We start from the raw sequence: 24,249 nt of genomic DNA on the forward strand, positions 1-24,249 counted from the left end.
CCCATGGTTAGGAAGACACGTGACCTGGTTATTGGGGATGTGGTGGTACTTGTTAAGCCTCCATCAATCATTCAGTGTAAGCTGCACGATTAATCATTACAAGATCAGGATCTCAACACCCACGCAACATCTATTATAAATGATGGTGATTCACATATGATTATTAATCCTCAAATCGCTGCGTTCAAATCTGAAAAGGCAAAAATGAAGTTACAAGCAGTCAAATAACACAGAAGTACTGGGAGAACAGTTTATAGTTCAGATAAAATCACTGATGTTTATGTTGAAGATTAAAATCACAGTCATATGCTCAAAACTGAAAGTTGTAGGCAGCAATAACATTATTTAACCGTTAGGAGACAACCAGCCGTCACAAATACACCACTGAATAATTCTTCAACAATGATCATCTAGCAATGAAACATGAAGTTTTATGAGTGAAGAACTCAATCATTTATTGAAGATGAGCCTAAAAGTAAATATGGGTTCTGCAGATGATTTCTACATTCAGCGTTAACAGCAACAGTAGGAGTAACAGTGATTTTTTTACAACACTGAATATTTTACTATTGGTTTATTCTGATGATTATTTATACATTTTATTTGTAATAATTTTACAGATTCTCATTTCTGTTTCTATTCAAGACTAAATCTATCTGTTTCTTTGCTCCTGTGTTTAGGCGAGCTGTTCTTCATTTATCAGCTTAAATGTAGCCTGAAGAAGAAATATCAAAGTGTGTTTGAAGGAATCGCTCAGCAAGGAGACTCCACACTTCTGAATAACATCTACACAGATCTCTATATCACTCAGGGTGCGAGTGAACAGGTCAACACTGAACATGAGATCAGACAGATTGAAGCTGCTTCCAGACATCATCAGGCACTAGAGATACAGGTTGAATGCAAACATTTGTTTGAAGCACCTGAACAAGATGAGCAGATCAGAACTGTCCTGACAAGAGGAGTTGCTGGCATCGGGAAATCAGTCTCTGTGCAAAAGTTTGTTCTGGATTGGGCTGAAGGAAGAGAAAATGAAGACATCAGCTTCATATTTCCTGTTCCATTCAGAGAGATGAACTTAAAGGAGAAAGAAAGACAAAGTTTAAAAGACCTCATAACTCAGTTTTTTCCAGAGACTAAAGGACTGAACCTTACAAGAAGCACACGATTCAAAGTCCTGTTCATCCTTGATGGATTGGATGAATGTCGTCTTCCTCTGAACTTTGCTGGTAATGAGACGTGTCGTGATGTATCTTCAGCAGTCTCTCTGGATGTTCTCCTGACGAACCTCATCAAGGGAAATCTGCTTCCTTCTGCTCTCATCTGGATCACCAGCAGACCAGCAGCTGCCAGTAAGATTCCTGCTGACTGTATCGACCGGCTGACAGAGATACGAGGATTCAATGATGCCCAAAAGGAGGAGTACTTCAGAAAGAGACTCACAGATCAGAATCAGGCCAGAGAAATCATTGATCACATTAAACAATCAAAGAGTCTCTTTATTATGTGCCACATCCCAGTCTTCTGCTGGATTTCTGCCACTGTTCTCCAGAACATATTAAACACAGGGCTAATGCTGAAACACTGCAGGAATCTCCCAAGACTCTGACACAGATGTACACACACTTTCTCCGCTTTCAGATCCAGCAGAGCAGAAGAAAGTATGATGGAGAAAACACACCAGATGTCTCCTGGGATCCAAACCTCATCCTTTCACTGGGGAAACTGGCCTTCCAGCAGCTGGAAAGAAACAATGTGATCTTCTATGAGAGCGATCTGAAAGACTGTGGCATTGACGTCTATAAGGCATCGGTGTGCTCAGGCATGTGTACCCAGATCTTTAAGGAGGAGACAGGAATCATTCTTGGTACCATGTACTGCTTTCTTCACTTGAGCATTCAGGAGTTCATTGCAGCGCTTTATCAACATCTGTTTCTAGACAGCGACAAGAATCGAGCAGAAAAAAGCAGAAATGTGTCTATGATTGATTTGCTGAAGACTGCAGTGGACAAGTCTCTGGAAAGTGAGAATGGACATCTGGACCTTTACCTTCGCTTCCTTCTTGGTCTGTCACTCCAGTCCAATCGACAACTCTTACGAGGCCTGTTGACACAGCAGAATGACAGAGATCAGAGCAAAGAGGAAATAATTGCATACATCAAGCAGAAACTTGAAGGGAATCTGTCTCCAGAGAGATCCATCAATCTGTTCTACTGTCTGAATGAACTGAACGACCAAAGTCTGCTGAAACAGATTCAGTCTCACCTCAGTAGAGGAAGTCTGTCATCTGCTCGCCTTTCACCTGCCCAGTGGTCTGCTCTGGTCTTTGTGTTGTTGACCTCAGAGGAGGAGCTGGAGGAGTTTGAGCTTCAGAAATTCCAGAGATCAGACAAGTGTCTCATCAGACTATCAGCAGTCATCAAATCCTCCAAAAGAGCTCAGTAAGTCAAAGTGCTTCTTTCTCAAATAAATAATATGGTATATCATGTTAATGAACATGCACAATAGTGATATCATCTGCACTTGAAAATACATTAATAATTGTTTCTTATTTAATATTTTAGTGTTTTTTAATAACGTTTAGATTCATGTTTTGGCAGTGGTTGTTTAAGGGATAGTTTACCCAAAAAATTAATGTACAAATTTTTACTCACCCTCAAGGGGTTATAAACCTTTCTCAAACTTTGTTTCTCCTGTTAAACATAAATGAAGATGCCTGTAGAAAGAAGCCTGTAACCATTGACTTACACACCAGTTGTTTTTCCTACCATGTAGGTCAATGGCTAATGGTTTTCAGCTGTCATAAACTATTATCTGTTAAGCAGAATAAAAGATCATAAAGGTTTGGAACCACTTAAGGGTGAGTAAATGTTTAGGAGAACTATCTCTTAAGAAACAGCAAATAAGCCAGTAAACTACATTGTCTATTAGCAGAAATTGCACACAAGTTAGCTATAAAATGATACAGCACCTTAAAAGTCCTTTCTGGTAAGAGTGGAATGATCACACTGATGTTGTTTTCTCCATTCTGTCTATTTTGACCCATCTCTATGTTGATAATTATTAGGTAACACTGACTACGTTTACATGGACATCAGTAATGGAGTTATTTGCCTTAATCTAATTAAGACAATAATAAGATTAAGGCGTTTACATGAGCTGCTTTTTGAATTATAAGTTGCTTTCATGTTGCACATAATTCAATTATTGTCATCAAGTCACCACACTATCCGCATTTTCTCCAGAGTTTCCTGTAATTTCAGGTGTTTTATTTTTAATTTGTCGACTTTACGTAGTTTGGCACTTTCACTTTCATTCGGGAACATTTCCTGCATGCCCCCTGTGACAAACGAGATATTAGATGCATCTATGAACTGCTGGAAGCGTGTTGTTTTAATGGAAGTTCATACCGCATGCTGAACGGAAGAAAAAACCTCCGCATTTCACGATGCTGACGTCTGTGGTCTGCACTGACTCTGTAGGTGCAAAGAGTGTCAAACAGCCGTGTGTGTGTGTGTGTGTGTGTGTATAGACTATCCTGTTTGAAACGCGTGATAAGTCCTACATGACGGTAATAGTTCAATTAATGTGTTTAAATGTCTGTACTGCACTTTAGAAATGTGACTAAAATCAGCATACTCCACACGTCTTAATTCCATTTCACTTTAGTTTGATTATCAAAAACCGCTGTTTATATGGTTATTCTTAATCACAGTATTGTCTTAATCACATTAAAATCGAATTATTGGTGTCCATGCAGTGTTGGGCAGTAGCGTCACTAGTACTTAACTACATTTCTCAGTATTACTTTCAAATCAAATGTAAAAATCAATGTAAAAGTAGCTTACTTTTAAATCAAATAGCTTTTTAGTAGCGAAGCTATTTTGTTAGTAAAGTAGCGCAGTAGCGTCCACACAACCTACATTTACCAATTGCAGATCAATAAGTGACGAAACCGACACTCACGGAGCTGTGAGGCTGGTGTCTAGCCGATGAAAGTAAATCCATATGATGGCGAGAATGATGATTTCTTCTTCCTGTTTTACGGTGTTCAACAACAAAGGTTTTGGTGCATTACTGCCACCTCTGGTGAAACTTGCTTGATGGAAAGATGACTGAGGGAGAGGAGTTATTTCCTCATGACCATACCTCCAGGAGTACATGTTAAGATGCAATAACTTAATTCCTGATGCTGTGCTCAAAAAATAAAAACACTTTAGTGTATGTGTATATATATATATATATATATATATATATATATATATATATATATATATATATATATATATATATATATATATATATATGTATATAATGCTTATTCCAATATATTTCCCTTTACTATTAATGACTATAGTATTTTAAATGTGTAACACCTGGTGTTATTGGATTGTTTTAGCTGTTATATAAGCAAATGCAAGAGGTGGATCTAGGTGCAGTTCTAATGTTAAATAAAATCCATACACAAAGAAAATGACAGAGCTGAAGAGCAGAAAACACAGACAAGAGAAACATACACACATACAGCAAACTCTGATCAACACATAATGACTGAAACAGAGGAGCTTAAACACACAGAGACTACTAGGTTAACAAAGGGGTTAAGAGTAACTGGGCAACTAACAAGAGTAACATGGGGAAAACATGAGGTGAACACAGAGAACACAAGGAAAACAAAGCAGTACAAGGACAGGACAACCAGGACCATGACATAGCTCCCTTCTAGGAGAAGATTCCAGATGATCCTTAGAGGAAAATACAAAACAAGAGTGAGTTCAGCAAGCTGGAGGTGTTACAGTGGACAAGGGTGATGGGGGAGAGGCAGGTAAATGAAACCATGACAGGGTACAGGACAAATGGTGAGGGGGAAACTGACAGACAGGTGAACAGGAAGAAGGACAAAGCCAAGGCAGGGACTACTGGTCTACTGGTAATGTGTCCTTAAATTTTGCATTCACAGGTGAGGCAGTCCTTATCACTGGCACTTCTAAATAGATGTATTTATTTTCTATATTTCTGTATCTCTGTTTGCTTTTATTTGTCTGTTGATATGCAGCTTTTAAATGTGCTAAAGGAAATTGATATTATTTAGTTTGTTCATGTGTTTTATTGTCTGTCATCTGTGGACCTTTGTGTATGATCTTCTCGTCTTTTGATAAAAATATTTCTTCATCTATTCAGACATCTGAAGGAAGCCATTTACTTTTGTTGCATAAACCTAAATCCTATTAAAAGCTCAAATCACCAGATGTGCTCACTAATTGGTGAAGTTAAACCAGTCACTACAGTCAGATGTGCTTCAGACTATTAAACACACCAGATCAACACATACATATTGTGTTTGTTCTCTACACAGGCTACAGGGCTGTAATCTCACTGTTCAGTGCTGTGAGAGTTTGTCTTCAGCTCTACAATCCTCAAACTGTGTCCTGAGAGAGCTGGACCTGAGTAACAATGACCTGCAGGATTCAGGAGTGAAGCTTCTCTCTGATGGACTGAAGAGTCAACACTGTAAACTGGAGACACTGAGGTCTGAGTTTAAACACCTGACTGATTGGTTTTTTGTTTTGTTACATCAGACAGATCACATTAAAGCTGCGGTCACACTGGGCTTTTGAAACACTGTCATTCTCTTCTCGATGTTCTCAAATCTATAAAATCTGTTACTGAAAAGAGACTGTGCCTAGAAATCAGCAGCATGAAAGAGCTTATGCAATCTGGAACTATTGAGCAGATCTTGTGGTCAGATACCAAAGAGCAGCTTAAAACTCTGATGAAATGTAGTCGACTAAACCTAAAATGATTCAGAAGGCTGAAATACGACTAAAGCTAAATCAAAATTTGCTGTTAAAATTAAAACGCTTCATATATCTGACTGCTTGTATTAAAAGGAAAAACTGTATACTTTAATTGTGGAGAATTAACAATTGTGTATAGAAGAGATGGTATGCAAATATATAATTTCACTCACCTGGGAAACGGAAGCCACGTGAAAGGTTTGTGAAGTGCACACAGCATGCCATATCATCTGATACTTGTAGGAAATAATTCCAAAAGGCGACTGACTGCGTAAAGCCACATAAACAACACAAAAATACATCAAGTTCAGTGGCTAATCAGCCGGAATCAGCTGAGGTGACGAGACAGCGACCAGGGAGACCTAGCTGTCACTCAAGTGGCCACGCCCTTAAATATGCAGACTTAATATAACCTAATATAAACGAAACGGATGAGTTATAAAAAAATTCACCCCCTCACAGTTGCCATGAAGGGTAATATTGGCCAGATGAACCAAAATGGTTCTTTGTATTTGTTCTTGTAAACACCTTTTTTCCTGCTGTAAAGTATACAATAGAAATCTGCTCTATATGGAGCCAGGACTAGCGGGATTTCCATGAATTGCAGTTTCAGTTACTTCTGTATTGGCTTCACGAGGGAGAGTGGGAGGTTGCTGCTTGGTCATTACTCTACTTATTTACTCAGTGCTATAGCTGAGCACCATGCACTGCAGCACCAACAGTAAATCTAATACATATTGTGTTTGTTCTCTACACAGGCTACAGTGCTGTAATCTCACTGTTCAGTCTTGTGAGAGTTTGTCTTCAGCTCTACAATCCTCAAACTGTGTCCTGAGAGAGCTGGAGCTGAGTAACAATGACCTGCAGGATTCAGGAGTGAAGCTTCTCTCTGATGGACTGAAGAGTCAACACTGTAAACTGGAGACACTGAGGTAAATGATTCTCCACTCTACAATAACTACAGTCAGACAGTTTCATATTAGGGCTTTTCATGCTTGAACATGTTAACCCTGGGTGATACTAAACCCCAGATAACAGGAATTATGGTTTATCAGTAATTATGTTTCACACTGCTCATACTATAGCTGTAGTTAACCCTCAGGGGTCTGAGGTGATTTTGGGACCCCTGAGATGTTTTGACATGCCGAGACATTTGTGCTTATTTCAGCTACTTCTTTCATAGTACTGGCCAACATGTATTTTATTTGTATTCAGCACAAACTGTGCTACAATAATATGTGAGGAATATTGGTGTACATGCTTGTGTTTTTTAGAAATAAATATTATGTGTGGTTAGTAGGTTTTAGAGGACAAAATAGCTGAAATAAGGTCCAAAAACCAGACTGAATGTGCCTGAACAAGACTTTAGAGTAAGCAGTCTTGTAGGCTGGAATATTTACTGCACAATTCTGTGAAAATGATTCTGTTCTCTCATTCAAAGAAAACATTACAAACGATCTAGGATTTGTTGGGTTTGTTTTGGTTGATCTCAGCGGTATGCGTGAGTGACAATGGTCATGAATAATTCACACTTGGAGAGACAACAGACACTCCCCCACTCACCCATCAAGGGCAGTGTACAGGAATGTCCATCTGCAACAGCTAGCCCAAACTAAATGCTTGTTGTATGACTTGCTGTGTGACCATGTAAACACTCTGGGTGAACAATATACAGTGCTCAGCATATATAAGTACACCCCTCACTAATCTCTCTTTTACATTCATATTTTAAATAGGAAGCTCTACAATATTATATTTGTGGATATACAATAGATTAGCCAAATCTGGAGCTCATCAAACAAAATAACTTATGATAAAGCTCCAAAAACTGGTACACTCAAATTTATATGTTCTGGAAAAAATATTAAATACAAAATTAAAAAAGAGGAAAAATCAAGAGAAGCAAAACAATGGAAGAATTCAGCTGAAATGTTGTAGGTTTTTTGCAATATTTAGCCTGAATTTAATTGTGTTATCTTTCAATTTCTGAATATGTTTGGTGACTAAAATATTATTGTAATAAATATTTCTGTTTAATAAATCTGTTTTGTTTAAATGCACAAAAATACACTGCCTATATTGACTGAGAAATGGAGGAAAATCTGGATTTTCAGAATGGGCTGTACTCCATTATGCTGAGCGGCTGTATTATGGAATAAAATCACTGTCATTAATATTTCATGCGTAAATAAAATTCACGCATCCGTAATTATAAAATCGTAAAGGAAAACGGAGCGTACTCGTAATTTTACGAGGCTACAATTCCAAAATCTGCGATTAGAACAGACACAGATACGACATTTTGTTTTTCTGTTTGTTTATGACTGATAAATTTACGATGGGTGTACTTTACAAACACGAATTACAGTTTCTCCACAGACACGAAGTCCTGATTACGAGTACAAATCAAACAGTGAGACTTCACTGTCAAAAATACGTCACCGCTTCCACAGGCATTAATAAACAAGCCAGAGTCATCGATCATAACGGCGCGCCTGCTGGACGTTCGAGCTTACACACACCGTCTCAGATAAGATTTCTGTTATTCCCTCTTTGAGAAATGTCCGTCATGAGCTGTAATAAAGGTTGAGACTCAATGAGGTCCTATTTCGCTGTGTTTCTTGGAAATTTTACAGAATCAAAATGAAGAACGGGCCGAGGATAGAGAGCTAGCATAATGTCAGTTAACGTTACAGGCAGCGAGCGCAGAGTCTCTCAGTGAATCACTTAAGTATAACATGACATATGTTGATTAAGTCACCTATTTTAACTGTTTAAATAACTCTATAAGATCACCAGAGAACACAAATTAAATTAGACAGATTTATCCAGTATAGGTAGATAAAACAAAGAAAAGTTTTACTCTTATCAATTAATTAACTTTAAATAAACCAGAATAAGCAAAATATAATGTGGTAATTAAACACTCACCAATATAGAACAAACACACACGGAAAGAGAGAAACACAGAATAGTATACAGCTAAATGGTAATATAAATGTTTATGGTAATAGTTTATTAATTATAGTAATACAATATAATGTAACTAATAGTTTAATCAAGTAATATAACAAACAGATAATACTGTAACAAATAACATAACAAACATTTATATCAATAGTTACTAATACCTTACTTTGTACAAATTTAAAGATAATATATATATATATATATATATATATATATATATATATATATATATATATATATATATATATATATCTGATCTTGTCATCTCCTCTCCATACATCAATGAGGGGCTTAATTATTCAGCTTTCAGATGACATACAGGTCTGTGCCAGATGATTGCCCCTCTTGTCTGGTTTTGTGGTCCGGGGTCACATATTTAACATTTATTTATTTTGATTCATAGTCTCATAAATGTTTAACGTTACAAACTTCTGGTGAGCCAAAACCCTCAAATATTTAAACTGCCTTTTGCTGATATCTTCATTACATAATAGATCAATATTCGATCTGGCTTTAAAAAAGGTGACATATGTCATGTTATAGTTAAGTGATTCACTGAGAGACTCTGCGCTCGCTGCCTGTAACGTTAACTGACATTATGCTAGCTCTCTATCCTCAGCCCGTTCTTAATTTTGATTCGGTAAAATGTCCAAGAAACACAGCGAAATAGGACCTCATTGAGTCTCAACCTTTATTACAGCTCATGACGGACATTTCTCAAAGAGGGAATAACAGAAATCTTATCTGAGACGGTGTGTGTAAGCTCGAACGTCCAGCAGGCGCGCCGTTGTGATCGATGACTCTCGCTTGTTTATTAATGCCTGTGGGTAATTTTGACAGTGAAGTCTCGCTGTTTGATTCGTACTCGTAATCAGGACTTCGTGTCCGTGGAGAAACTGTAATTCGTGTTTGTAAAGTACACCCATCGTAAATTTATCAGTCATAAACAAACAGAAAAACAAAATGTCGTATCTGTATCTGTTCTAATCGCAGATTTTGAAATTGTAGCCTCGTAAAATTACGAGTACGCTTCGTTTTCCTTTACGATTTTATAATTACGGATGCGTGAATTTTATTTACGCACGAAATATTAATGACAGTGATTTTATTCCATACTGTATGTGCACTTATACAGCGTGCACATATAATCTATATTTGAAATGCTCTAAAACGTGTTGGCCAAACTCTCTTGTGCATTAATCCAGCATTTAATAATCATTTGTGAATGAGTCTGAGACACTGAAGTAGCGTAATGACAAAAGCTTTAAACACAAGAATAAATCATATTTTAGACATGAAAAACAATTCCTTTAAATCTAAATCAGATTTGAAGACCTTTTATAGAGATTTCTCCAAATATGCAGTCTTAGCTCACTTTTTGAAAACTTTATCAGGTTGTAACTATGTCTGTGGGTGTCAACATTCAACATCACTTTCCGTGTGAACAGCCCTTAAGTCTTACCAGATGTGGAGCCCAAATGTGCAGGGGTGTGATTTTATTTATGTTGATATACAGTTCTACAGATGATGTTGAGTGTGTGAGTGTGTTTGCTGATGTGAGGGCTTGATCAATAAGGAGAGCTAATCAGGATGTGTGTGTGTGTTCATCACTGCTGTTGACATGAGCAGAAACAGCAGTCAGCATCTTCACAACACAAAGAGATGTGTGATTGTCCAACTGTGTGATGTGGACTATTGCTGTGTTTGTAGATTGTCTGGCTGTATGGTGACAGATGAAGGCTGTGGTTTTCTGTCTTCAGCTCTGACTTCAAACCCCTCACACCTGAGAGAGCTGGATCTGAGCTACAATCATCCAGGAGATTCAGGAGTCAAGCTGCTCTCTGAACAACTGGAGGATCCAAACTACACACTGGACAAACTCAAGTATGTGGAGCATCACTGGCCTTGTGCTTTTCCACTGAATGGCTTTAAAAAGACACTAGAAAGCTCTTTTCTGATCTTCAGTTTTCTGTGAGGGTTATGGGGTGAGGACAGACAGAAGATACAGCTTGTAGAGTATTCCAGTCATGTCTATGAAGAGCAAATCATTGAGTGTAAAATGAATCTCCTCTGTAAATGTTGGAGTGGATTGGCTCAGTTGTGACATTAAGCGAGACACACTGTACAGTTTCAGCATTTGAGCTGAGCAGAGAAACTTCTTCCTCCATTTGTGCTGAAGAATCCTCCAATATCAGGTCAGGAATAGGGTTGGGGATTGAAGATGGATTCAGATTCTGGAATCAGACACTTGGATTAATGTTCAGACTCTTGTTCTAAAATCAACATCTGGATTCCTCTTCTCTGTGCACACATGTGTATTTTTCACTTGCTAATCTGTCAGGAACTTGGGCGCTGGCGAGCAGCTTTAATAATCTGAACATAGTTTAGAGATGGACTGCAACATGTGCTCAAAGGCTGCATGTGCTGAAGAACGATGGCAAAGCTAAGTCTGATCACTGTAATAAATGAATGTTGCAGCAGGGTGTCTCCATCAACATGAGCAGTATCTGCGCTCGCTTCACCAACAGCAGAGGAAAAGAACGCACTGTGTTAGATTCATTGTGCATCCCGGCTGGAACCAACAAGTGTTGTGTGTTTTAGCTGAAGAGTTTGGAGCGTGTAGCTGAGCAGCTCAGTGCTAGCTTTAGCTTATTAGCTGAGGGGGAAACTAAACAGCTCATTCTCTCCATCTGTGTGTGTTTACAGTCTGGATCATGGAGGAGACGCGAGGATTACAGCAGGACCACGCAAATGTAGGACTACACACACACACACACACACACACGCACACACACACACACACACACACACACACACACACACTCTCTCTCTCTCTCTCTCTCTCACACACACACACACTCTCTCTCTCTCTCTCTCTCTCACACACGCACACAGCTGTGGTTATAAATGTGTGTGTTCTTGTGTTCAGATGTCTGTTTCCTCACACTGGATCCAAACACAGCACACACTCTTCTCATTCTGTCTGAGGAGAACAGAGAGGTGAAGCGTGTGAGGGAGAATCAGCCGTATCCTGATCATCCAGACAGATTTGAATATTGTCCTCAGGTGTTGTGCAGAGAGAGTGTGTGTGGACGCTGTTACTGGGAGATTGACTGGAGTGGAGATGATGTGTGTATATCAGTGTCATATAAGAGCATCAGGAGGAAGGGACGAGGTTATGAGTCTTGGTTTAGATCTAATGCTCAGTCCTGGAGTTTGATCTGTGATTCCTCCAGTTTCTCATTCTCACACAATGACACACACACTCGTCTTCCAGTGAAGCGGCTCAGCAGGAGAATAGGAGTGTTTGTGGATCACAGTGCAGGAACTCTGATCTTCTACAACATCTATAGAGACACAATGAGCCTCATCCACTCAGTCCAGACCACATTCACTGAGCCGCTCTGGCCTGGGTTTAGGCTTTATTATTCTGGATCATCAGTGAAACTGAGATGAAGACTGACGAGAGATTTACCCACAATCCTCTGCAGGAGCAGTCAGCAGCTGTGTGTGTGTGTGTGTGTGTGTGTGTGTGTGTGTGTGTGACAGAGAGTGAGAGAGAGATCGTGTGTGTGTGTGTGTGAGAGAGACTTTTTTTTTTATTTTAAAAAGCTATTTATTTTACAATATGTACAATTAAAAACATTTCATTTATAAACTCAAAAGTTTTATCTTCATCCCAGTCAAAAAAAAAAAATGTTATTGTCTTCCATAAATACAAAACCTTTGTTAATACACCATTTTTTTCAAAACTTAATTCATCACTGTTCATTTGATAATATTAATATTCTAAACAAATTCTTGATTCTATAAAAGCTTTGAACAAATTAATTACATTAACTTTCTGATCTTCCAAGTCAGCTCTGTATGCCTTCCAGATAGCTAATTTTGCCTGGCCAATCATAAAGTTGGAAAAAGTACAAATCTCTTTTTTATTAAAAGAGTACTTATGACCATAAATGAACATTGTATTTGTAAAATTAAGACCTAACCTGCTAAAAATCCTTTTAAGCATATTAAAAAGTGGCAATAGTTTACAGCATTCATAAAAAACGTGAAAAACGTCATCAGGTTTATTACACACAGAACAGACAAAAGAATCTGAAAAATTGCATTTAAACAAAAACATTCTTGTTAGCAAAGAACAGTGCAAGATTCGCCATTGCAAATCACCAGACCTTGTTGGTAGAGGGTTTTTGTATAATAAACGCCAAGAGGGCGAAATAATTTCAGATTCAGACAACAAAGATCTCCATTTTGTATCTTTTCTTCCTTTTAACTGTCTGGTAAAGAAAAACTTTACACAAATATTATATAAAACTCGCTTATTTGTTGTAGAAAAATGAAGACTTTTTTCACTTTTAAAAGATGGAAGCAAGTTAACATCATCATCATTATTATTTTCAAACTGTTCTATTTTTGGCGTTACATGCATTTCTGGAAAAAAGACTTCCGTGAAGTTATTTGACACGGATTCTAATATATAATCTGATAAGAATTGAGGAAATTTTTTTTTACATTTTTCACAATATTTCCCACTATTCTTTCTGATCTACTTTTATCTTTCCTGATGATTTGCTGTGCTGAACACCACTTTCTTTCTGATAAATTCAACAAATTTCCAACTCTAGTCATTCCTGCAGAAGCAAAGTTGTCAATGTCTTTCTTTGACATATTGATCTTTTTATACAACCATGGATTATGAAAAAGTGGTTCATTAAGCCCATAATGTGTCCTCTGCTCTAATTTAAAAAAGTTCCAAGCTTTGAACACAGATCCGTAAAACTTTATATCGGTCTTTTCTTTCAAACTATTCTCTGAAATTAAAAACATTTGTTTATCAAACCTCATCATGTTTTTTGTCCGTAAAATTTCAAGAGCAAGACTGACCCACGGTATTAAGCTCAAAGAATAATGCAGTTTTTGGGCAGTCTGTAGTCTCATTGCATTAACTTTGGAGACTAAATGAATTAAACCTTGACCACCTTCATTAACAGGAAGAGAAAGTACTCCGGATGGCAGCCAATGATGTCCATACCAAAAGAAGTCCACAAAAGCTTTTTGAAGTTTTTAACAAAAAATCTTTAGGAGGGTCCAGCACTGTCAATCGATGCCATAACATTGAAGCAGCAAGATTGTTCACTACTAAAACTCTGCCCCTGTAAGAGAGTTGTGCTTGATTCCATTTACATCTATGTAACTTTCCAGTGATTTTCTCAATAAGTCCTTCCCAATTCTTTTCCATAAATTGTTCAGTACCAAAGAACAGTCCAAGTATTTTGACACCTTCTTTATTCCAGAGACACTGATGTGGAAGCTTTGGTGGAATCCGGTCTAACCAAGAGCCAAGTAACAGAGTATTAGTCTTTCCCCAATTAACCTGTGCAGAAGATGCATTTTGAAATAAGTTGAGACAAGACAGTAGATTTGCGACATCCTCTTCTGATCTGATAATCACTGTAATGTCGTCAGCATAGGCTGTCAGTTTTACTGTTGGTATAGACAGAGAGTTCGAAGATGAAAAAATTACACCTTGTAACTTCTCTCTCAACATCTTCAATAATGGTTCAATAGAGATTGCATACAAGAGACCAGATAAACTACTGCCTTGTCTTACTCCTCTCTGTACTGGAAAGGGTCTTGTCAAAATTCTGTTGATTTTCAACATGCTGTAGACATCTTTATACAAAAGACTTATCCATGAGATAATCTGTTTTCTGAAGCCAAACCTCTCGAGTGCTGTAAATAAGTATTTGCGGTCCACTTTGTCAAAGGCCTTTTCTTGGTCCAGACACACTAGGCCAAGATCCAGTTTGTGCAAGTCAGTTAAATATAACATATCTCGCACAAGAAAGAGATTGTCAAAAATTGATCGTTTTGGAAGGCAATACGATTGATCTTTGTGAATAATTGATGTTAAAGAGTCCTTAAGATGATTGGTCAACACTTTAGAGAATATTTTATAATCCGTTCCTAACAGTAAGATTGGTCGCCAGTTTTTTAATAGTCCAAGATCTCCTTTCTTAGGTAAAAGAGTCACCACAGCTCTTCTACAGCTGAGAGGCAAAGTTCCCAATTTAAAACACTCAAGTAACACAGCATACAAATCTTGTCTGATAATTGGCCAGAAGGCTTTATAAAACTCGGATGTCAGTCCATCTAATCCTGGTGCTTTTCCTGGAGATTGTTGTTGAACAGCTTTGTCTAACTCTTGGAGGGACAGAGTTTTTTCCAGTTCAGCTTTATCATCTTCTCCAAGTTGTGGAAGTCCTTCTAATAGCTGATCAACTGCTTCAGGGTTACAAGGTTGTGCAGTGTACGAATCTTCATAAACCGTAGAACTTGGAGATTTATTTCCTTTTTTCATGTATTTTCTTTTCATTTGTTAATTTAAGATGCTTTATATCTTTTCTTTCTGAGATTTTCTTTTCCAGGGAAAAAAGAAAGTTGTTGATGAGTCCATACTATTTAGATGTAAAATTTTTCCTCGTACATTTGCATTATGACTCCTTTCTTCATGCAAGTTTTTTAAGACTAAATTGTATTTTTTAAGTATCTTCACAGTCTCTCCATCTTTATCTGGACCAAAGGAGCTGCTCAACTGATCAACTAAGAAATTAACTTTTACTTTTATATCAGCTTTTCGATTTCTTGTGTATTGTTGGCAGAAAATCTGAATCTGTGCTTTGTCAATGTCCCACCACTGGCTCAAAGTTTTATACTGTGGTTGTCTCTCTCTCCACTCTTTCCAGAAGATATTTAAAAATTGCTTAAAAGAAGTGTCTTGCAACAGGCTATTATTAAATCGCCAATAACTGTTCTGGACTGTGCTTTGTGTTATAGACATAGTTACTGCTACAAAATAGTGATCAGAAAAACATGTTGGTAAAATGCGACTATTAAAAAATCTTTCTATTTCCCATTTGGACATATATTCTATCAAGTCATGCACCAGAAATAACATTATTATTTATTTTTAACCATGTATATTGTTTATCATTTGGAAAAGTTTCTCTCCAAAGATCGACTAATTTATGATACTGGACTACGGTTTTGAGAGTCTTAGCTGATAATAAATGAGGCTCAACATGGTTTCTATCCATAGTATAATCAAGAGTGCAATTAAAATCTACAATTAAAATTCTATTATTTGGAATATCTATAATAACATCTTGCAATTTTTTTAAAACAGTCACTCTTCCTGAGCCATCATTTGGAGCATAAACATTAATTAGTGAAAAGCTTAAATCATATATCTTGATATCTAACATTTGCAATCTACCAGGTATAATTTCTGTTATTTTATGATCTTGAAATTGCAAATCTGCAGAAATAAGAATGGCTACTCCGGCACTGACATTTGTTCTATGACTAAGGAAAACTTTACCACTCCACTCTCGTTGCCATTGTGTCTGATTTTCCATATCTGTGTGTGTTTCTTGCAGGAAAATGACATTCAGTTTTTTTAAGCTTATAAAATCAATTAAAGAAATACTTTTTTTCCACACTACGACATCCATTAATATTTAAAGTTCCAAAATTTAAGGATGTCATAGTGTATTCTACAAAAGAAACCTTAGCTATATACTTTTAGTTTCTTTTGTGCTGTTTAATCATATTTACTTATTTTTGTCAAACTTTTCACTTTAGTCATAATTTTCTGAAGGCGATATCGTTTCTGTCTACTCAATTCTTCAAAAGTTGCTTTTTACTTTGCCATATTGCAAGACGCAAAAAAACGCTTCAAATCTGGAAAAAAAGCTTCGATCTGTGGTTTACGAGCTCCCTTGGTACTGTCAAGAAATTTGCTTCACTGTATACAGTTTTGAAGAGGATATTCCTGTTTTGTCAGTGTTCTCTTCATCTGACAAACTCCCTAGACTCTCCAGATCATTTTCGGAGTCATTGTCAGAATAAGCACATTCTGAGCTCATAGCAGACATGTGAATAATGTTTTCTTCCACTACCTCATCATCATCATCCTCATCATTCTCTTTCCTCACTTGTTTTCTTTCTAATAATGTGTCATCTCTATTTATTTGTATAGTTCCTTCTTCACCGCCAGTTTGTCGATCAGACATATCAGTGCTTTCGACATTACTGTTTGTATTAGTTTGATCTGCAGGTGGTGTTTGAACTTCATCAGAGTGCTCGTTTACTCGGTTTACGATTTGGTCAGTTATTTGTGATTGAGATGGTCTGTCATTCTGTTTATTAGGGCATGTTTGCCTGACATGACCCTGTTTTCCGCACAGAAAACACCGCATGTGATCTGACGTAATGAAAATTGTGTAATCTTTACCCTCGTTTGATTTTTACGGCCAGATTAAGCGGATCTGTTGCGCGTTCAATATTATGTACGTATACCTTCAAAAAGACATAACGTGCTTGATATTTGGGTTTTTCAAGCCTAACGGGATAATTTTGATCGGGGCTGTTAGCTTTCCGTATCTTTCGAGCACTCTTTGAATGGCTTCATTCTTAATGAACGGAGGTACGTTTGATAGTACAATTTTTTTTTGCTGGGCTTGACAGCGGCATTACCGGCACAAAAGTATCATTGATTGTGATTCCACTTTCAATGAGATCATCAACTATTCTGACTTCAGTGAGAAAAACAACAACTGCTTTATTCATTCTAGAAGCTGATTTAATGTCCCTGCTGAAAAATCCAGCTTAAACCAGCCTAGGCTGGTTGGCTGGTTTTAGCTGGTTGACCAGCCTGACCAGCTAAGACCAGGCTGGAAAAGGCTGGTAACCAGCCTGGAAATGGCCAAAACCCCTCTAAAACCAGGCTGGTCAACCAGCTAAAACCAGCCAACCAGCCTATGCTGGTTTAAGCCGGATTTTTCAGTAGGGGTTCTGTCCACCAACCTTTTCGCTGACTGCAACCAACACATCCTCCACAGATATGGAATCATCAGAAATGCATTTAAATCCATGTTTGAGCGTCAAAAGTGAGAAATCCTCGCTTGACCCTATTGTCGGAGTTTACCGACCTTGGTCGGCAAACAAACAGCACTTATAATTTAAGACTATGCTATTAACTCTTAGAAACAACAAAATACGAAAAACAAAAAAATATATGGTAATTAATAAGTTAGTGAAACAAACTCTCAAAAGCGTGTTCCAAACCCCTGAAACTCCTCCCACTACCCACAATCCTGAGAGAGATAGATAGAGAGAGAGAGAGAGAGAGTGTGTGTGTGTGGACGCTGTTACTGGGAGATTGACTGGAGTGGAGATGATGTGGATATATCAGTGTCATATAAGAGCATCAGGAGGAAGGGACGAGGTGATGATTGTGTGTGAGAGAGAGAATGGCAGTTGGCTGCAAAAAAGTCAGCTCCGGAGCCAACATAATTTTTTACCAGAAATGTATGTTTTTTTATGACCCAAATCTTGACTAAACTTATTGGATACTCATCTGTGAACAATAGAGACAGAAGAATATTAAGGTAAGACCTCTAAAAAGAAATTAATACCAACTGAAAACTGCATTCAATTAAACATCAATCTAACTGATAAAGCTAACACCAGCGGCAGTTATTTCAGTTAAGAACACTCTGGGTCTACCTAGAGCTGAGGCATTTTTCAAAAATGAAGAGGAGCTGGAGATAATCTATCCAAGAGAAACTAAATCGGTTAAAGAAAAGAAAAGGATGAAAGAAATGATCCTGAGAGAGAATCCAGAAATATTATTGTCTGACTACAGTGGACCAGAAGACAACAGAGTCCAGTGTAACCTGCTCTTTACTGAACACCCATCAGCCTGGCACACCGTCCTCTGCTCTGCCATGGCATGTATGAGAAAAGGAGGCATCAGCAAAGGCAGACAACTAACCCTGGAAGGAGGCAACAACACAAAAATGACTATTAACATCTACCACAACGGGACAGTCATGATCCAAGGACTAGAATCCAGCCTTAATGAATTCCAGAAGAATTTCAGAAACTTTAAAATGGAGGTTCACAAAATTAAAAAAGATCCTGAAGTAAAGAGACAGCCTGAAGATGAATCCAGCACTTCCTCGGTCACCATTACAGAGCCTATAATCTCCAGGACTCCTGCAATACACAGACACACCAGCTCTCCTGCTTCTCCAAAGATAAAGGCCCTAAGAGACAACGTCGCTGATCTGGAGCAGGAGTTTTTCTTGTTTAAGGAACAAACCAGCAACAGCCTCCATCAGCTACTGAACCTGACCAACCACCACAGCATACAGCAGCTACATCAGCTCTGCTCAGCCGTCAGGCAGCTGGAGGAGGCCAACCAGGAGCTGCGGCAGGAGCTGAAGAGAGTGAGAGAGGAACTGGGTAGAAGAGAACAACACGGACACACACTGGAGAGACTGGTGGAGCAGACCAGAGCCCAGCTGCACATAACACATCAGCAGCGCTGTGTCAGCACACAAACACACAGCAGCTCCACAACTCAGCAGAAGCATGTCAGCAGTACACAAACACACAATACTTCCATAGCTAAATCCTCCACACATACTACTCAACAACAGAGTGTAAAAATCCACTGTCAGAGTTCCATCAGCCCTGTAGCCCATCAGTCTCCCCGAACATCTAAGAGCTTCAGGAGGAAGAAGAGCAGCACTCAGCACCATCCACCAGCTACAACACCATCCATGAACAACAGCAGAGAACAGAAGAATAAAGAGCACATCGTCATCCTTTGTGACTCTAATGGCCACCACCTCGACCACAGACGGGTGTTTGCAGGCAGATCAGTGCAGAAGATCTGGTGTCCCACAGCTCAGGCTGCTGTGAGACTGCTGCAAGAGGGAGCTCTGGGGGCTCCAACACACATCATCTTGCACACTGGGACCAATGACCTCAGCACACAGAGGGTGGACGTCACCAAAGCCTTGAACAATGCAGTGAGGACAGCTAACAGGATCTTCCCCAGAGCCAAAGTCATCATCGCAACCCTTCTGCCCCGCAGAGACATCCCACAGAGGTCCATCAACGAGGAGATAACCAAAATCTGTTCTAAAATGCCCAACGTCCATATAGCCAACCATTCCCACATCACACATGAGCGCCTATATGATCATATACACATCCACCAAGAGAGCATGAGACTGTTCGCAAAAACTATCAAGGCATCAACCCTTAACAGTGCTCAAAAAACACCCTGGAGCCGTGAAGAGAGGATTGAGCATCTCCCCGGCAACCAGGCGGACAGCTACTCCACTGTAGTGGCACACAGAGGTAGTAGCTCTGACCCCGGTGACCTCACACATTAAACAAATGCTGAAAATGATTTGCAACCATTTATTAGCTTAAATTTACAGTGAACATATAGTGTGTCAAATGATCTAGTCGTTGTATTTTTATATAGTCATGAAATGACCTATAGAATTGTATTGATAATTTATTATTATTATTATTATTATTGCTATGTATTCACTAGTATTTGATTTGATTTTTCAGGTCATAAACTCGTGCATTATTTTGGTAATTGCGCTATTACTCAATGGCTTCTTTTAAAATAACAAGTAATAATATTCAAGGAATGTTGTCTACAGCCTTTGGGGAGAAAACTACTTACCCTGAATTTGTAAATATTGTATACAGTACAGATATAATTATATTACTTGAGACATTGAGTCGTTTAGACTCTTATTTCCACACTCCCCCAAACTACAGAGAGCTATGTGTCCCTTTAATCAAACAGCCTAATGTTAAAAATGGAAGAGATTCAGGAGGAATTATAGTTTGGTTTAAAGATCACCTGTGGCAGTATATTCAGCCTGTAAAAAAAGGAACAACACATATTTGGATAAAAATTAAAAAAGAGCTTTTATGTTCATGTGAGGACATGTATCTGTGCACGACCTACATCCCCCTTACGAGTCCCCTTATTATAATGAAGAGATCTTCTCAATCCTGCAGTCAGAGATCAGTCATTTTCAGTCTCTAGGCTCAGTTTTATTAATGGGAGATCTGAACGCCAGAACAGGGAAGGAGGCAGACTGCATTAGTTCAGATGGTGACAAATATACTATTGGCTCACACACATATGACCAAACACGTTTTGATAAAATGCGGCGAAACTATGACAACATCATAAACAAACATGGAAAACAAGTCCTGCAGCTCTGCAATAGCCTAGGTGTGTATATAGTGAATGGCAGAATAAAGGGTGACTCTCTGGGTCGACCCACATATAGTTCACACCCAGGGGTCAGCACAGTAGACTATGCCATTACAGACATTGACCACAGTATAATTAATTATTTTACAGTGATGCCACAACTGCCATTTTCAGACCACAGCCACATTGTTCTCAGCCTGAAAAGATCAGAGAAGGCCTGTCTATTCTCAGAACAAAAAATAAAACTGCATCCCCTGCCACCTAAATTAATCTGGAGTAAAGACAGTGCTGCCCAGTATGAAGCAGAGCTCCACAACTCTCAAGTGGAGAACATGATCAATGTATTCATACTGACTCCATTTGGTAAAGAGGAACAAACTATAAGTTTAGCAACCGAACAGCTGACCAATATTTTTTCAACAGTTGCCCAAAAAACTCTGAGGAAAAATCTGAATTACAAATCTAAAAAAGGAAAAACTACAGCTGGCTGGTTTGACAAAGAATGTCAAAATACAAGAAAATAATTGAGACAATTGTCAAATAAAAAACACAGAGATCCTACAAACCAACACACACGAGGAAAATACCAACAAACCCTCCAAATTTATAAATCACTATTAAAAGAAAAGAAAGCTAATCACATGAAGTTAAAATTGGATCAAATTGAGGAGGCTATTGATCAAAATTTGTTTTGGGAATTATGGAAAAATCTAAATCAATCCAAAGAATCCAAACAAACTCCCATTCAAGACCCAAAAATCTGGAGCAAACATTTTGAAAAACTATATTCACAAAAAGAATTGACCCAAAAACAAAAACATCTGACCTCCCAATTACATATATTAGAAAATACTATTAAAGATCAGCAAAACTATTTAGATATCCCAATACAATTAAATGAGTTAACAGAAAAATTAAAAACTCAAAAAAATAAAAAGTCCTGTGCCTCAGATGGAATCTCTAATGAGATGCTGAAACACAGCAGTCCTCAATTAAAAAACGCTGTCTTGAAATTATTCAACCTCGTGTTAGATTCGGGACATTTTCCAGAAATTTGGAAGGAGAATTTGATCACGCCAATATTTAAAAATGGTGAGAAGTACGACCCAAATAACTATAGGGGCATCACAGTGAGTAGTAACCTGGGGAAATTATTCTGCTCAATCATTAATGATAGACTGATTGGGTTCATCCAGGAAAACAAGATTTTAAATAATAGTCAGATTGGATTTATGCCTAAAAGAGAACATCAGATCACATTTACACACTTCAAACACTCATACAAAAACATGTCCACCAGACGAAACAAGGGAAAATATTCGGCTGTTTCATTGATTTTAAAAAAGCCTTTGATTCGGTGTGGCACAATGGGCTTTTCCTAAAACTCTTACAAAGTGGAGTTGGTGGAAAAACTTATGACATAATAAAGGACATTTATAATGGCAACAAGTGTTGTGTAAAAATAAACAATAAGCGGACTGATTATTTCACTCAGAGTAAAGGAGTCCGTCAATACTGCAGTCTCAGCCTGACTCTATTTAACATTTATATCAATGAATTGGCATCAGCACTTGAGAAGTCTTGTAGTCCTGGCCTGAGCCTGGAGGACAGAGAGATTAGATGTCTCCTGTATGCGGACGATCTGCTGCTGCTGTCTCCTCATGAAGATGGTCTTCACTACAGCTCTCCATCCTGGAGGAGTTCAGCACAGACTGGGCATTACCCATTAACATGCAGAAGTCCAAGATCATGATCTTTTGTAAAAAACCTTGTCTGACTGACAAAAAAAGGCACACTTTTAAAATCAGAGGAACAATTCTTGAGCACGTCACCTTTTATAGTTATTTGGGTCTGACAATCACAGCTTCTGGACACTTCGGTCAAGCCCTAAAAGACTTGACCGCTAAGGCACGCAGGGCTTTTTATTGTATTAAAAAAAAACCTTTTTAAATTTAACCGCCCATTAAACTGTGGCTGAAAATATTTGACACCATTGTAAAGCCAGTCCTGCTGTATGGCTGTGAACTCTGGGGACCCGCGTTTAAATTAAACTATGAATCTTGGGAAAAAAGTCCAGTTGAAATCTTTCATCTGGAATTTTGCAAAAACATCCTTGGAGTTCACAGAAGTACACCTAGCCTTGGTTGCAGAGCAGAACTAGGCAGGTTCCCTCTGCTCTCAGAAATCCAGAAGAGAGCAGGGAAGTTGTGGCTCCATCTGTCTCACTCCAGCCCAGAGAGCTACCATCAGCAAGCTCTCAAATATAGAAATGCACATCCGGCCAGCGACCCCATGCACTATATAGTGGAAAAACACCAACTAAATTCACAAACCCAGTCCCAACATATGAAGACTAAAGAAATAGAAAGGATTACCCAGGAGGAATATAAACTCAATTGGCAAACTAAAGTTCAACAAATAAAAAGTTAGCATGCTTCCACCAGATTAAACCTGGTTATGAACTGGCCCCGTACCTGAACAACATTAAGAGCCCCGGTCAGAGAAAGCTGATGAGCCGGTACCATCTGAGTGGACTCAGTCTGAGTGTGGAGACGGGCCGACATAAGCGCAGCTGGAGGAGCCCAGAGCTCAGACTGTGTCCACATTGCTCTGCTGGAGTTGTGGAGGATGAGCTGCATTTCCTCACTCACTGCAGCAAATATGAGAGCATAAGAGATGCTTACTTCACACACATATCTCTAATTCTACCACAATTCCAGCCACAAATATGGAGAAACTCCATTATATTCTGGGAGAAAATGAAAAGTGTCTCCACCTAGCAGCACAGTACGTGTCCTCATGCCACCATATAAGAGAAAAAGGCTGAACCCCCTTATCCCTTATTAAAGCTCTCTGTCCTTATCATCTATTATTATATAGTTTTATTAATCTTTTTTAATTAACTTGTTTATTGTGATAATAGATATTTATAATATAGCGATATATATACATGTGTTTGTTTATTATTACTTATTTTTCTTTTATCTAGATGTATGTTCTGTGTTTTGTTATTGCTTTGGCAACATTGTGATTTGTTTTACAGTCATGCCAATAAAGCTCTTTGAATCTGAATCTGAGAGAGTGTGCGTGTGTGTGTTTGTGTGAGTGAGAGAGAGAGAGAGAGAGAGAGAGAGAGAGTGTGTTTGTGTGTGTGTGTGTGTGTGCGTGTGTGTGTGTGAGAGAGAGAGAGAGTGTGTGTGTGTGTGTGTGTGTGTGTGAGAGAGAGAGTGTGTTTGTTTGTGTGTGCGTGTGTGTGTGTGTGAGAGAGAGAGAGAGAGAGTGTGTTTGTGTGTGTGTGTGAGAGAGAGAGAGAGAGAGAGTGTGTGTGTGTGAGAGAGAGAGAGAGAGACTTTTTTGACTTTTAAAACACTT

At 38.4% G+C, this 24,249-nt stretch overlaps 2 protein-coding genes across 2 annotated transcripts in view; one reads left to right on the forward strand and one right to left on the reverse strand.

Moving 5' to 3' along the window:
• LOC130222076 (gastrula zinc finger protein XlCGF57.1-like) overlaps window positions 1-24,249 on the reverse strand; it is a 622,680-nt gene that overhangs the window by 394,600 nt on the left and 203,831 nt on the right. The window lies entirely within an intron of this gene.
• LOC130222641 (NACHT, LRR and PYD domains-containing protein 3-like) lies at window positions 4-12,307 on the forward strand. Its single transcript, XM_056455171.1, is given in 8 exon segments — window positions 4-76; window positions 681-1,567; window positions 1,570-2,441; window positions 5,357-5,557; window positions 6,557-6,730; window positions 10,479-10,652; window positions 11,475-11,521; window positions 11,698-12,307. Coding segments are annotated over 8 exon segments (2,955 nt in total). The 3' UTR covers window positions 12,225-12,307.

Source organism: Danio aesculapii, chromosome 4 (assembly GCF_903798145.1).
Source record: "Danio aesculapii chromosome 4, fDanAes4.1, whole genome shotgun sequence".
NCBI classification, from domain to species: domain Eukaryota; kingdom Metazoa; phylum Chordata; class Actinopteri; order Cypriniformes; family Danionidae; genus Danio; species Danio aesculapii.